The sequence below is a fragment of the Buteo buteo genome, chromosome 10, assembly GCF_964188355.1.
Source record: "Buteo buteo chromosome 10, bButBut1.hap1.1, whole genome shotgun sequence".
Taxonomy (NCBI): Eukaryota; Metazoa; Chordata; class Aves; order Accipitriformes; family Accipitridae; genus Buteo; species Buteo buteo.
Window position 1 is genome coordinate 19,969,014 of NC_134180.1, and position 16,293 is coordinate 19,985,306.

Consider the following 16,293-nt stretch of genomic DNA (forward strand, 5'->3'; position numbering starts at 1 on the left):
TTTTCAGTTGTTGCTAAGTAATGTTTAGACTATAGTCAAGGATTTTTCAGCTTGTCATGCCCAGCCAGCGAGAAAGCTGGAGGGGTACAAGAAGTTGGCACAGGACACAGCCAGGGCAGCTGACCCAAACTGGCCAACGGGGTATTCCATACCATGGGATGTCACATCTAGTTTAGGAACTGGGAAGTGGGGGCGGGGAATCACCACTCGGGGACTAGCTGGGTGTTGGTCGGCGGGTGGTGGGCAATTGCACTGTGCATCATTTGTACATTCCAATCCTTTCATTATTGCTGTTGTCATTTTATTAGTGTTATCATTATCATTAGTAGTTTCTTCTTTTCTGTTCTATTAAACCATTCTTATCTCAACCCACGAGTTTTACTTCTTTTTCCTGATTTTCTCCCCCATCCCACTGGGTGGGGGGGAGTGAGTGAGCAGCTGCGTGGTGCTTAGTTGCTGGCTGGGGTTAAACCACGACATTTTTTTAAGCAGGTAAATTAACCTGTTCTGAACTTCATATTGTTTTAACTATTCTGCTATTTGTAACTGAGCTTGTTATTTTAAAGTGAACTTTGGATCCCTGTATACTATGCTGGACACAACCGTGGCTGAAATACGCTTTATTTTTAACTGGGTACATGGTGAGATTCAGGAACAATTAGACAAATAGAGACTCCAACATTTTATAACTTAGTAAAAATCTCTGAATTTTTAAACTTACTCTGTGGTTGTTTAGGAAGCCTGATTCTTCAGTCTTACAGGATAGTGAGATTAACAATACTTTTAAAGTACTCAGGGTTAACTAATAGATTTGTTCTTTTCTCCTTTTAAGGTGCCTTTGAAAGGTGCTCTAAAGCAGTAAAGTCTTATGTGTACTGCCTGGGACACCAGCCTTAGTCTGCTGTACAGGGCAAGAGCATCCTGTAGTGTGCCTCTAGCTGAAGTGTACCACACCCTGGTTGTGTCACTGTTCCAGTCATTAATTTTCTTTCATTTATTTTTGTCTGTATTTAACATACTGTTAGTTCTAAGTGATGTTGCAACAATCATCTATAAGCTCAGTAGCAGATACGGCTGACCTTCAGGTCTTCACTGCCACCTCTGATAGCTACTTGTTTACATGATCTTGCTTCTTCAAGATCTCAAGTTCTTCGTGTTACCTTGTTGTCTAGAGTCCTTCTGTCCTGCTACCTCATCTCTCTTCATGATTTAACTGTGCCCTTATTGCTCTGTAGAGCACAGCACAGCTAGACTAAGCTACCAAAACCCTTCAGCTGTCTTTCTAGCAGGAGCAGGTAGGTGAACCAACCTTTTCTTCCTTCCGTCCTCCCCTGAGGCACATAACTGAGAGGTGGCCAAGAAGAGAAGAGATAGGGAGCAGGAACAAGAGAAATTAACAGATTGGAATTCTTTAAGCAATCTCTTCCTCATTTGCAGGTATTCAGCTCCCCATTCATTTTAGACAACAAATATTTCTCTGAATAAGCTTTAGAAAGATGAAAACATAACACTTTTTAGAGAGCAAGTCTTTTTCTAAAAAGCTTGGTGTTTAAGTGTTAGGAGCAACCTGATTCTTCTGAATGTCAGTCATAGGCTGTAGGGCCTCTCCGGTTGTAGTTTATGTGTGAGCCAACTAAATGAGGATCAAAAATTGTTCTCAGCAGCGGAGTAGAATTTGTGTTCTGTGGGTGAAAACAATCTACAATTGTAGGAATGTACACAAAGCTCAGCTTGGTGGAGTTTTAACCTTTCCTGAATCCATTAGTGACAACTTCTGCTATGTGGTCCAGAATCACCTTCCCCTTTATGGGTTTGTGAGGGATGTACGAACTCTTATGTGTCAGCTGTAGTGGGATATAATTATGTGTCAGATAACACAGCACTATCTACATCTTGCTCTGAAAACTGTGAGATGAAAAGAGCAGGTCTATTTTGAGGGAGCTGTGATTGCGCAAATTTTCTTTTTCATCTTCTGGAAATAGAAGTATTGCAACAGGTAGAACTTAGAGAGCACATCTATGGGTCTGTGTTTCGCTCCCACCCCCCCTCACCCCCGCCTCTGCACTGAAACTGTTGTGTCACGCAGTTGTGTTACCCCCACCATTTTACATCATGATTGCATTCATCCTGTGGTGTTACGCTGCAAATGAAACAGTGCTATGCGCACGTGACTTTTGTGGGACTACCCCATAAATATGACTAGCAAACCAATTAGTGATTGCTAGTAAATATTAATATTTCTCTGAAACAATTTCAGAGAACTCTTCATAATTTGCCTTTAGACCTAGAGGAAAATTTGAAATATCTGAAGGCAAAACCACGGAAAGTTAACTACTGATTGTGTTTCTTCTCCGTGTACAAAGTGGGACTCATTGCTAAGTCTGTAAAACTTTTTTGTTTTAAATGATTCATAAAGGTTGGAGAAAGGTGTTGCTTTCCAGTCTCTTCTTCACAAGTAGCCTTGAACTCCTGAAAATTCTACGTTATATGTATACTTTATTTAACAAATGTGGAAATGATAGTTAAAATATTTTAAACTGGAGATTTCTGACTTTTTAAAAAAGGTTAAAAAAAAAGTAAAAAGCAGGTGTGTAATTTAGTGATTCATTCTTGCAACAGTGAAATTCTGTAACCTTCAGGCACTTATTTATTTATTTATTTATTTATTAAAAGAGCTTTGCATCTCCACCCTAAACTATTTGCATTTAATTTCTGTATTTTTTCCTCGCTTTAAGTGTTCAGAAAGCAGCTGATAATTTTTTTTTTTTGTTTTTACCATACAGAACTACTAGATAATCACTGAATGATGTGCTTTAGAGAGAGGCATATAGAGGATAAAAGTAGTTATGGAGGCCTGATAATGACTTCCATTCTTTAGACCTTTGGATTTCTGTGAATGTAATCTAAGATTAAAATTTTTTTATTATTCAAACCGTTTGGGCCTTTCTTTATTGTAGCTACAATTTTCTGATGAGATTTTTAGCAGAGGTAAGAGCTAAGTCTTTGAAATATAAGTACTGCTGCTGGCTTTGCACAGGTCCCTGCTGTGGGTGTGCATGGCTTTAGAGGAAGGTAAAGGAAAAGTCAGTGGCGAGGACAGAGCTTACCTTTTCATCAGCTCTTTTATGTGGCAGCATTAGAATTTCACTTTCGTTGAACCATAATGATGAAGGGCTCAACACTGCAAGATGCTAAGCAGCCTGGCTTTGATTTAAGAATGAACCTAAATCTGTGCAACTTGAAGCATTTAAATATTCCCACTGAAGTCATTGGTTTGAGTCAGAAATACCTGTCATGACAGTCTTAAATCTCAAGTAGATCAAGTAGATCTCTTGTTTGTATGTTTGTACTGGCACAGGTGACTGAAAACTATGGTAAGGAATGGTGAAATAGAGTCCCCTTTGAGAAAAGATCAGAGAGCAAGTTGGGTTACGAGTGAACATGAGAGGACATTGGAGTTGGAGATAGAGATTTGAGTAGGGAAAACTGTTAAGAAGAATCAAAAGAGACACCTGCAGTCAGGTGTTTCAAGAGAAGACATTTAAAGAGAGGTTAGTAGGGAGAAAAAGTTATAGCAGGAAGAAAATAAGAGTTTCGAAGGGCAATTAGATGAAATACTAAAATACAGTAGCAAGTAGCTTTTGTCAACAAGGGAAAAAAAAAGGAGACTTTAATAACGTAGATATGACAAAGATAAAAGACTGACAAAAAAGAGAATTTCTCCTTTCAGTGAAAAGGGGCGGGGGAAAGGACTGTGCCAAAAGAAAAGGTAGAGAAATAAGAGAAAGATAAAAGCTAGAAAAATATTGTTACTGAGAAAGAAAACAGTTGAAGAAGTAAGGGAATGGGGAGGAAAAGTGCAAAAGTGTTTTGTAACTTAAGTGGATGACCGTTTATTTGTGCTCTTATAATTGGTATTTCTTCGACTGATTTCTGCCTCAAAACAGAGTAAAGAGATGAGGATAGATAGTTATTTGAGCGCTAGTTTATATGGATGATTCTGGTAACTTGGTCTGGATTTTGCAATTAAATAATTCAAATTATCTTGGTTACTATAGATTTTATTTAGCCCATTTTTTCCCTGGGTATCCTGACGTGTCTCTGGAATGGACATGGTGTGACTGTGTTTCAGTGTAAGGCTGTACCCTTTCCTCTCCAGAGATGCTAATTCCATATGTAGAATGGACCTGGGGAGAACCAACCTGCTTGCTTGAGGAATAGTCTTGTGCTGCAGATAAACGCAGGAAGAGTTGGAGGGTAACAGGACTCTTAAAAAAAGTGTCTGAACTGCTGTTGATGAAGTGGTTCAGCATTCTGGATACCTTAAAATATTGCTGTCAGGGAAGATTTTCAATCCTTTCCCAGGGATGCCCTTGGAAATAATCAGGTTCTTTTCCATGCCCACTTAAACTCAAACTGCAAAATATGTTGGAATAAGAAAAAAGATGCTGGGACGAATAGTTCTCACATCCTTCTAACCTCAGAAATTAATCAGGTTAAGCTTCAATGCTTAAATATTTCAGTAGTATAATACCAAGTGATGAACTTAATTTCTGTTGTGTCATCAAGTCATTAGGCCTCATCTACACAGAAAAAGGTAACCAGTTGAAATGCGTAAGTTAAAGTGAAAAAACCCACTCATGCTTGTGTAGAGGTACATTAATAAGCTCATTCTGTAATTTATATCAAATCTGGTGCAGCTTTCCTGTAGAAGCAGCTCCTGTACTTTCTTCAAGCTGTGGTGAGATCCCATTGTGTCTCATTCAAGTGGAAAAAGAAACAAGTATCATCCTGAATCACTGTGCTCTACAATGTGTACTGAACAGCCACAGGGGTTTCATACGCTTGTATCAATTGACTGTGATATTTTAAAAAAAAAAAAATTCCTATCTTTCCTAGTTAGTAAGGAATATAGTGTATAACTTGAATCTAACCAAAATGACTAACCAACCAGGGCAAGATTGTGAGTTATGAGGAGCTTTTCTCTAGAAAGCTGGCATGTATGAGTTCAGAAGCATCTTCTACCACCTTTTACATTGGTTTATAAAATGATGATACACAGAATTAGCTGTATGGATATCAAAATAAGCAAGGAATGCTAAATAATTCTTACTTTTTAGGCTTCTGTAGTATCATCTCAATGTAGAGCCAGTGAGCATGACCAGGCCAGGCTGGAGTTGTATAGTGCACTTGATGAAAGTGAATTAATAAAACCGCTGGACCATGAGCCTGTGAGAGTGCAAGTTTCTGCTGCTGTGCTATAGGCACAAAGGAAATACTTTCTTAAATACCATTTCCATTTTTGTTTAAGCTTTTTGTGAGGGAAGCAGCATGCCATGGTTCATGTGATACTAATTTTAGGATTTCCTTCTTTCTCTTGGAGCATACTTACATAAGGAATGAGATAGTTATCCTTTAACTTAGCAATTAAACTCAATTGTGTATGCAACTATAGATGTTTATTCAGTATTTGAAAGCAAATAGATAATCTTTTATTTGTTTTTTTTTTTTTTACAAGATCACTATCATTTTCCCCTAGTATACATTTTTTTTCCTTTATGACACAGTGACCATTTCACTAATACTGTGAGAACCAGAGGAGGAAGTAATCATGGGACACGTGAATCAAGGATGTTTTACTCTCTGAAGACTTGTACAACCTTTTGTCTTCAGAAATAAACACATACCTTTAGGAAGCTATGAAAATAAAAGACAATAAATACATTATTCTTTTCCTGAGAGTGTGTATGTTGACTCAAGAGGAAGTCCTGGCTGAGTTTCGGATTCTTGAAAATGATGACCCATTAGGAGACAGAGCTCAAATTTTATTCAGTAGAGAGGTTACTGAAAGTATCATCTGTAATTGTATAAAGGTAGTGACTGTGTATGTGAATGTGTATATAATATAATTTGCATTTTAAATTTGTCTAGGAGCATCTTGGGGGCATCCTGTTTTCTTCCATTTTAAAAATCTGAATAGCACCTGTAATTAAGTGAGAAAGCTGAGCCCTGGAAGCTAGGTGGTGGGACTTCCATCTATTGATCTGTGTAAACCCGGTTTACGCTGTCAGGGGAGAAGCAGTCAACTGCTGAGCTGCTTTGTCACTGACATAAGCTGAGAGGGGGTTTTTTTGGTGGTGTTTTTTTTTTTTTTTTTTTTTTTTGTCTATACTGTTTATACACCAGTCTATAGACCTGCTGGCTAGTTGAATTTTAAAGAGTGCGGAGGTTTAAAGACTTGTCCCCTGAGGGATGCTCCTGCCAGTTGGGAAGCGAGCTGAGGCTGCTCTGCAGAAGTTGCGTGCACGTGTGCCGGCTGGGGGAGGGATGGAGCAGAGCTGGGGGAAACGCTGTCCTCCGGCTCAGCCTGGAAAACGCTGCAAAACATACCCATAATGTTCAGGTTGTTTAGTCAAAATATTGAGCTAATACCTTTGTTTTTTTTGGTTTTGTTTTCTTTTTCTTGCGTGATAATTTATTCTGAGAGAATACAATGGGGAACATAAATGAATACATTTCCATACCCAATTCTGAGACAGCTCTAAGCTCACTGGGCAGCAATTAAAATCCTCAGCAGCGAGGAGAAAATGACTTCCTATAGTGTGAGAATAGGTGCAGATTAGGAAAGAGAATTTAAGTAGAGTATAAAATACTGTTTCTCTAGAACAGGAAAAACAAGCTTTATGGGCCTGAAGTGAGACACTACTTGGAAATGTTTTGGAAATTTCTGAGTTAAAAGTTCTGCTTGCTTTCTTTTGTTAGAGTTGATTATTGCTACTACCAGCACTGTGTATGCTTGTTTCCTGCCTGCAGAAATTCAAATGTTTACCAGCTCTGTTTGTATTCTGCTCCTCACCCTTCTGCAGTGGCCGCTCACAGCACTTAGGATGATGCTTGAGCAGTTTCTTTTGGAGAATATTATATGTACTGCCACTGTTCATAATTAAGTTAATAACCTTTCCCAAAACACAATATGTGGCTTTCATACCCTTCTTTATCTGTGCTGACAAATTACAAGTTCCAAAGATTTCTTGAACTCTCTTGTATGACTTAGAAATTCTAGAAAAGTTGACTTTTCCATTTTTGTACTGTGTGATGATTTACTGGGCCACATCATATACCTTTAGAATGTTGCAACTAACATATGCATGTTGTACTCAGGGGCATCTTTTTCCTGAACTATTTGTCCCTTGCTGATTAACTTGCATGGGTTCTTCATGTTTTACACTATCCACTGAGCCAGGCAAATGTTTGAAGTAAATAGTCATTGTGGTGTGTAGGAATTTAAATACATAATTTCCCTTAATGGGAGTTGACTGTTCAACATGCAGTAAACACTGAGTTCAGGCTGGAGAGTGCTAACATCTTAGATCAAGTTCTTAAACCCACATGTGCAGCTCTGGAAATTTGCAATCAATGTGCATTTTTCTGAAAACACATACCTTGCGGGCTATCTCGTGTATACAGCAGTGTATGTCTGTTGGTCTGCTACAATAAGGGAATTCTACAGCTTTGACCAGCTACGTTGATGTTGACCGTTTCTTTTTAGCTGAATCATTTCACAGAAGGTTTGCTTTCCCAGTTGGGAGCAAGGAAATAAAACCTGTTTTTCTGGGATCTTTTAAAATCATTGCTTAATATTTATTGCTAACTGATCTAGTAATTCACTTTTTTTTTATTTAAGAAAAATGTTGACTATTTTGAGAGCATTTTTATATTTTAATTAACACATTTTATTTGCCACTAAACAGCTTCTTATATAAAATTCTGCAAGAAAGAGTGACGTTATCCTTTCATATTATGGTACGAATGTAGATCTGGTGGATTTTCCCCCCCTTCCCTTTATTAATAGTAAGGCTTGCTTGTGAAACCCAAAGGGTTAATCATATAAATTTCTCCTTTGGACCAGCAGATGATTTCCATCATTTTCAGCATTTGACTATGGAACATGTATAGAGTTGTTATACCTCTCTGTAATTCATTCTGCTGCCAACTTCATTCCCTTTTCTCTGCCTGCATTTTAATTGAAACAACGTTTGTATTTTTGAGCCGGGATCTGTCAGAAGTCCCTGTGGCTAGTCTGTGGTACAAGTAGCAGCAGACGTGGCTTACCCATATGGTGTGGTGCTTCTTGTAAAATCCATATGGCCTTGTTGAAGGGAATCCCAGCGGGGATGTGAAGGGTGTTAATACCCTTCAGGCCAGGCCTTTCCCTCCTGGGGCTTCTATGTCATTGTCTTTGCAATCTGCCAAAGCACAAACTTAATTCCTTTTTAATAATCAATTATTTCAGTCTAGGAACGTGTGCTGTATTTTTTTCAATCATATATTCCTTGAATTTATTATTTGTTATTAGTATTTTGGGATATTTTTTAAGAGGCAGTCACTAGCAACTGTCCTAAAAGCCTTCCAAAAGCCTTTTCAAAAACCCTAACTTTATTTCTTTTACTTTTATTTACAGGAAGTGCTGAACAGTGTTCCAAAGTTCTGCTTTCCTTTTGACGTTGAAAGGTATGTGGTACAGTTATCGCTTATTTAAAAATATTTCATAGAAAATGATATTTAGCACAATTGCAAGGAAAGATTTAAAGAAAAGGAAAACATATTGTACTCCCTAAACTTGCACCTGCAGGTGAGAAGAACATGTCTTTTGTTGTTCAAATAAGTGTAAAATCACTAGTAGGAAATTATCACAGCAAAATACAACCTTTACAGAGTTTTAGGGATATCTCTTTCAAGGTAGACCTACATTCCAAATCCCAGTTTTGTCCATTACAATTGTAAACACCATCTGTGTTAATATAAGGAAATTACATAGTTTCCTTCAAACAGCAAGCATCATAAAAAAATGTTACGGTGCACCAGGATATAAAAACTTGCCAAGCAGTACTGAAGACGTGTTGTTTGAGTTTAAAGAAATTAAGACTTTAATTGCATGGAAGTAACTGAATATGCAATTGATTTTTCTCATGAGAAGAATCAAGACCATTATTTATAATTAATTTGCCCTTACCTTTCTGGTATCAGTTATAGTGTGTCTTCCATGTAATGCTGCCAGTTATTTAAATTGTTCATATAAAACATTTTTATTAATTAAAATATTTATTTAGGTTTGTAAAAATGATTAATGGCAATTCATTTAATAAATTGTACTTAGTTTGGAAAACTCATATTGTCTGAGTCAGCAAAGATTGAATTAGAAGCTTGATTTGCATAATTAGTGAAAGATACACCCAGGTAGTGTGCAGGCTGAGCTGGTTTCAGAACAACATTGGCATCAGTTGTAGATGGAGACTCAAGGATGAGGAATTCTATCAGATGCAAGAAGCTATCAGTGGAGTAAAAGGTGGTGTGTGTCTAGAGGAAAGAAGAGAGGCTTTGCAGAAAAACACACTGGCAAAAAAAAGATCTTCATAAACATAACTTCTCTGAAGTAAACTAGGTTCGTTTAATCTTTTATAGTTGAATTCAATTAAGTTGTTCTGGTTTTGAACTGGTTAAGCTCACTGTCCTTTAAGCTGTTTTAATGACTTAACTAATATTGTTGTCAGTGTTGGCTTTAAAGCATTAAAGTCTTTAATATGCTTAAGATACGTACAGAATTCTGTTTAAAATTGGTAATGAAGATGAATAATGGAAATAAAATTTGAGGACAACAGAAAAAGGTGAGGTTCTGTTGCTGCCATCCAGTGGCAAGAAGATAATCAGTGGCAGCAAATAATTATTTTCAAGTAAGTCATCTTGGATTAACTATTTCTGTTGAACCATTCAGAAGACACTTAGTTGCTTGTATGAGATGGATAAGCTTCTGTGGGAATACATGAATTTATAGCATAGCTAGGTATGTATTTTAGTTGAGTATCTGAAGGAAAAAAAAGAAAAGAAAAAGTTATGGGATCTTTGTTGTTTGTCTGTTAATACCCTCCTGTCCCCACTCCCCAGATTTGCTTTTTGACTCTTCGCCTCATACTTGACTTTAAAGCCGTGCTCTCAAAGGGGCAAAATTTCTACAAATTTCATATAAATTGGCAGTTGGACAGAAGGAGGAGAGGTTCTTGGAAGTTGAGATATACTGACGAGGGGAACAAGACTGATGTGTTCGGTCGGGCCTGCTGACTGCTCAGGCAGTACTGTGTTATCTTTAAAATCAGCCACAGCACTCACAGCTTCTTGCTTAGCTGGGAGCTGAGATTTAGGGGATTTGTGGGAGAACCAATGGCAGTGTGGGATCATGAGAGTATAAAAGAGCATGGACAAGGAGGAGGGGAAAAGGACAGAAACACTGGAAGCTCATTCAAGAAACCAGGCGACTATTTACTGGCAAGCTATTTGTGTGAACAACTTGCTGGCTGTGTAGTGTACCTTTTGCTACTTGGCTGAAGCATTTTCTATAGTAAAGACATACATTACCTCTTTTTAAAGAAAACCAGTTGTCTTCTGCTTTCTCAGTTTTATTTTTTGGTTTGAAATTTGGACTGATAAAAAAAAGGATTGAGAAAACCACTGCTGTAGCTCCTTTCTATATGTCTTTTTTCCAGTGGACATTTAAGATGTGACAAACATTTTAGTTTTTGTCTAGCCATAAATGTGCTTTTCACTTGTCTGATGAATATATATATGTGTGTGTAAAAAATATATACATAATTTTTTTTTTCTTGTATATAGGATCATGATAGACCATATGTGTAATATCCCCAGGTGTTTTGCAGGCAATTTCAATGACAATTTCTGTACAGAAAACTTTGACTGAAGTGAAACATAAAGTATCTGTTTCATTGACTGAGCATATTGTACTTTAGAGACTATAGTTTCTCAACCTATATTATGCGTTCTATACATATATAAACCACTTCAAGCAATATCTGATCCTGGTAAAAGCTAGAAATTACCAGTGCAAAAGTGTAACTTCCACTGATGCTGATGATCAAGATACCTAGAACAAAAAATGGGACTCTGTTCCATAGATTGCTTCTGGGTTCCTACTATACAGCAGAGTTGGAGGGAATGGCATGTCTTTTCTATTAACTGGCTAAATAAAACTCATTGAAGTAGGAAATTTGTATTCTTCAAATTATGGAAATAGGAAAGTTAAAGCAACATTAACGCACGGTGGTAAGACCATCATCACCTATTTTCTTCCAACTCGCCTGTATTAGTGAATGAACTGAAAAGTGAGTGAAATGAGAACCTGTATTTGATTTTGTTTTATTCACTGTGCTACAGTGATCATAGACAGAGATCCAGATTTAGTTCTCACTATTTGATGCTGCTTACATCATCTCACTAGACATACTTACTTTATCTTTTATGTAGATGCTATAAATAACTGTACACTACTTGTTCTAATTATCAAAAGTACATACTGTGAATGGTGATTAAAAATCTTGAGGTAACTCCCATTAAATTTAAACTGAAAATCAAGTCAGAAAAGGCACAATGGTGTAATGTTTGACCATGACTTAAACTTTGAGTTTTATATATATTTTTTTATTGAAAGCAAGCACATAATTTCATTACTGCCAGTTATGGCTTACATTTTATTTTGAAGGGGTTAGGAAATGAATTGCGTCATAGAAGTTCTTGAGCATTTGCTCCAAGAACCTGTGTCTTTTTTTGCGAATAAATTATTTTAGGCTTAATAAATTGCACAGTTGTATAACATTCTAACAGCTTGTAGATATTTATGAGTAAGTTTCCTTTTCTCTGCTACAGAATTCCTTTCTCTGTTTCTTTTCATATGGAATAGGAGGATTTAACATTTGAGAACATAGAGATTTTAATTTCCTTTTAGTGTTTGCTAAACTAATTTTAATACATCAGAAAAAGCACTTTGTCCTCTCTTGTTCCTTGAATCCTTTATGCAAATTCTGCATGGTTTTGTACACTTGTCTTTCTCCAGCAGTCTTCTGTATTTTCACTTTCAACTAAAAACTCAGGTGTAACTTTGCAGCGAGCCCACATCTCAATCTTTTACATCCATCAGTTATTCAGCTGGATGATGACTAGCGAGCATGCAACTTTTCCTCTTGTTCCTATTGGACCTATTTCAAATTCAGTCCTAAGTTGCACTATGTCACTGCTTGACCCCTCAATTTTATCTGTGCTTTGAATCTTTCTCATTCGTCTCCGCCATAAATACTTCCCCTCGCTCTTTCCATTCGTCTGTCTTTTCCCTTTCAGGATGCATTTCTTTGGCTGAATGTGTAGCACACGTGGCTTTTTAGCTAAGAGAGTTTGGAAACTGCCTGTAGGATCAGCATGGAGACAATTCGCCTCATTAATTTCCCCTGTGGCGCTCACCCGATTGCAGGGAAGTGTTATATTTTGGAGTGTAAGAAGTGGTGCTGATGCTGTAGAAGATTTCTCATTAGCAGCAGAATATTGCTGAAGTATGGGATTACTGTGCATATTATTTAACTCATAATCAGCTAGGGTCAATAAGTAATGATGGTAGGAATGATATCACTTTCACTCTCCTGTTCCTGGCTAACGCTCTTTCTGTTGCTATTTCTGATAAAAGTCTGTGTGCAGAAACACAGCTATGATCAAGACAAGTGCAAAACAATGGCTGTAGAGATCTTGTGAAAGGCAGTTATAAGATAACTTACACAAAAATTTTTGCCTTCAAAGTAAATAGTTGAGAATGACAAGCAAGTAATTGAGAATGTATTTCAAGCTGTACAGGTGAAGATAAATAAACTATAGCATTTCCTGTACACTTCAGTCATTCCAGTCAGTTTGCAAGATAGGTTTGAACTCAAAAATGCAGCCACAGGTTTATGCAACTGACTTATTTCCATCCTTTATCTGATTGTATTATGGTATGTGTGTGCATAATATCAAACATAAGTGTAAGAGGGAAGTCTTTGTAAGGACAGGTTGCAGCGTGCGATGTGCACTGTGCAAGAGTGTAACTGTTGGTTTCGAAAGTGGGTTACTAGGCTTCCATGTGTGTGCAGAAGTGGACCCGATTGCGAGGAACTCTGGGCACACCAAGGGAGTCACTGTGTGCTCCGATAGACCCTTGGCCAGGTATGATGGCCAGGGCCCCTGGACAGAGCAGGCATCTGTTGCGGCTCAAATACACCCAGTGAGACTCTTTGCTAACTAGTTGTGGTTTCTTTTAATGCTTCTGTTGTTTCGAAAACATAACCCCTATTATAAACTAACTATGCTTTTTATTTGTGGGAATTTTCTTACTTGGTGGTACATTTTCATGTCTTCTGCAGTTTTCTTCCTGTTCCTTTTCTTTCTGATGTGTAAGGGGTTGGGGTTTCTGGGAAGCAGAGCTCAAGTCAGATAGCTCAGTTGGAGCAGAGGAGCCTTCCACACAGGGAGTCTGAGCTGTGGAGTCATGGATCATGGATTGGGCTTGGCAGTGGAGAAGGTAGTCCCTGAAGCTTAGATGTGGGGATAGCAGTCAGTTGAAGGAGACAGCCCACCCTAGGATTACTGCCTCCTCAGTCTCTCCATCAGCTTGTACCACTACCTTAACATCTGGTTTTCAAATTCCTGCTTGAAATGGTTTCTAATCTGTTCTCTGATCTGGGGAGAATTAAGGTGAATGACTGGTGGGGTTTGCTTTTCAGCATCAGATTGGGAGATAGAATACATTTGAAATTTTCAGATTTCAGTAGCAGCTGCCAAAGCTTTAATCAGAACTGTGTACTTTAGTTACATTGGTCAAGTGTACATGACACCTTATAATTAACGATACCGGTAACTTTTTTCTTTTAAGAGTAAGTCATCCCAACCTGTATTCCCATGCATAAAGTCTTTCATTTTTTGAAACTCACTGAAAAAATAAACTTTCTGAAAAATCTCTCTGAAATTCAGAACCCTTTAAAAATTCCTAAAATTTGAAGAAAAAATAATTTCAAACATCATCTGTGTCCTAAACAGATTAATTTGGAAGAAGAGCAATTCTTACTGAGAGCAAGGGATAAACTTAATGATTAGACATGCTGTTTTTCATTCTAAGAAGAGATTTAACTCCTGCCTTAATCAGCTATCTCAAGGCTGCCTTAAAACGAGGTCTGAACAATGGCTATAGTGTAAACAAAAATCTTTAAAATGACTCTTTACCTACTCCATGGGTACCAAAGAGCCTTTTCTGCATTGTGTAGGTATGTGCTTAGAAAATTTTAAAAACTACTTTTATTCCTATAGTGAACTGTAATAACCTTGAAAGAGCCCATTGTAGTCTTCAGGGATAATAACTACTTGCACACATTCTTCGCTATGAGTGATTTATTATTGTTAAACTAAGATTAAAAGTAAGCATGCAAGGCAAGAGTTGGAAGTAAGTCAAAAGCAAGGCAGAGGAATGAGTGAGGAGAAGGTCAGCGATGGTTGGGAACAATTTGTGCCTGCTCTCCCCATGCAAGTGAGTAGATTATGCTCTCTTCAAATAGCCAACTAGACCAGTGTTTTGCAGGAAGTTTTTGAAGCTCGGCCAGTTGATCCTGCACTCTGATAGAAAGTCGAGATGACGTTTTATGTAGGGAATTCTGGTATGTAATAATTGTGGTTTACTTGTGTTGATTTTTACGTTAAGGAAAACTTGAGAGGCGGCATTGCTGTGGTTCAGCAGCAGCGCCAGGAGCTGCTACCTGCCTCTGAAGGTGAGACTTGACTTCCAGAGAACCCGAATGTGCCACAGTGAAACAGGGAGGCACGAGTCCCAAGTCCCACAGCCAAAATTTGTCCAGATTATGGTACATGCAATATATATGTTAAAACTGTAGTGCTAGCACTATTTGAATGTTTTATGTGTCTGGTTTCTACACTGTGGTTATCTATTAATATACAGAAATCCCCAATCATAATTTATTTGTTTCTGTAAGGCTTACACATAGTCAGTTTTAATTCTGCTGAAGAGGAGTAAAAAACCAGGCATCCTTGCTGCCCCCAGATCTTAAGTGGAGTTCTCAAATTAGAAACCTGGAATTAATTCAGTATTTTAAACTCTGATCAGAAAATGTGGTCCAGATGGATGGTCACTGGCTTCTGTTAGCTGTTCCTTTGGAGAAAATGGGACCAAATGCAAACTTTTGGGTTCTTTGTGGAGATTCAGTTTAAGCCCTGGAAGCAGTTTTCAAGTCGGGCCACTTTTGGCCACTGACTGCCAAAACATGGAGTTGTCTCTCTTAAAGAAGCAAAGGGAAGATGTTGAGTTGGAGGTGGTGAGATGGTGTTGGAATTGCCTCCCTGAAACCAGGACACTCCTGCTGCACTGTCATAACTTGGCCAGGCTATTTTTAATAGAGAATATCAGAATTTAAATCTCATTTTTAAAGTGGTCTTGTGTAGTGACATTTTTAGGTATGCTTTAATTGCAATACCAGTTATTTTCCCCTGTCATCTTCAGGTTTTGGGAAGGGAGGAGGCAAATAACTGAAAGCAAGAGATCCTTACTGATGTGAGTTTTTTGGGCTAAGAAATTGTTTTCAAGCAGTAATGGAGTAGTCATTTACCTGACGTACATGTACACAGTACATTAAAAGCAACGCCTGCATGGATGGGCATCTATGAACAATTGCTTTTTGTGATTTATCAGTGATCTCTTTGGATTAAGAAACCCCAGCCTAACCATGGCAGGTGTTTTGCAGTGTAAGAAAAAGCCAGTCGTGGCTGCAGAAAGCTTCAAGCCTAACGGTGGGATGCAGCAGAGCAGAGACGGAGTGGGAGCAGGAGGCAGCCAAGGTTGCTGCATGGTGCATTACCAGTGCTACCGACTGACCAGCTACTGCTGAATTACTGTGTAAGCCCCCAGCCACAGTGTGTGCAGGGATACTGAAACCACGCTGCAGGTTTCAGTGGTGATCTGCTCTCAGAGAGAGGAAAATGCAAAGATGTGAAATAGAAAACTGCGTCATTGGCAGGGGAGCAATAACACATTGTTATTGATGGCTCTCTATTGTATCAGGCGTGATATACAGGCAGCATGCAGAACCTGAAAAATTGAAGGACTGAGTGAAAGCCATTGAGCGTTTACTGTTTAAAGGGCACACTAGTTTGTTCCAGTCTATTGAAGACAAATGAGGAAAATGCTTGTTTTAATGATTTAATTACCTAACCAAAAAAAGTCAATTAATTATCATGGATTTCCAGTGATTTTATTGGACTAAATGTATCTTGTAACATCGTATATGCTCAGTGCAGGCTTTTGTTTCAGCCTAGTCACTGTATGTTCACGAGGGACTAGACCAAACTGAAATGAGTGGGAGACTGTACAGTCTGGTTAGTGGTATCACTTAACTAATCTTTAAGCTTTTGTCATGCATGTGTTAA

General features: G+C 38.0%; 1 protein-coding gene across 6 annotated transcripts in view; it reads left to right on the forward strand.

The window, feature by feature from the left end:
- Positions 1-16,293, forward strand: part of DENND1B (DENN domain containing 1B) — a 171,023-nt gene that overhangs the window by 54,660 nt on the left and 100,070 nt on the right. For all 6 annotated transcript variants that reach the window (XR_012652030.1, XR_012652031.1, XM_075038880.1 and 3 more), the window contains exon 4: positions 8,462-8,511. Coding sequence is in view for 4 of the 6 variants with exons in the window: in XM_075038880.1 (XP_074894981.1) it covers positions 8,462-8,511 (50 nt within the window). In the remaining 2 variants the exon portion in view is untranslated. The remainder of the gene's footprint in view (positions 1-8,461; positions 8,512-16,293) is intronic.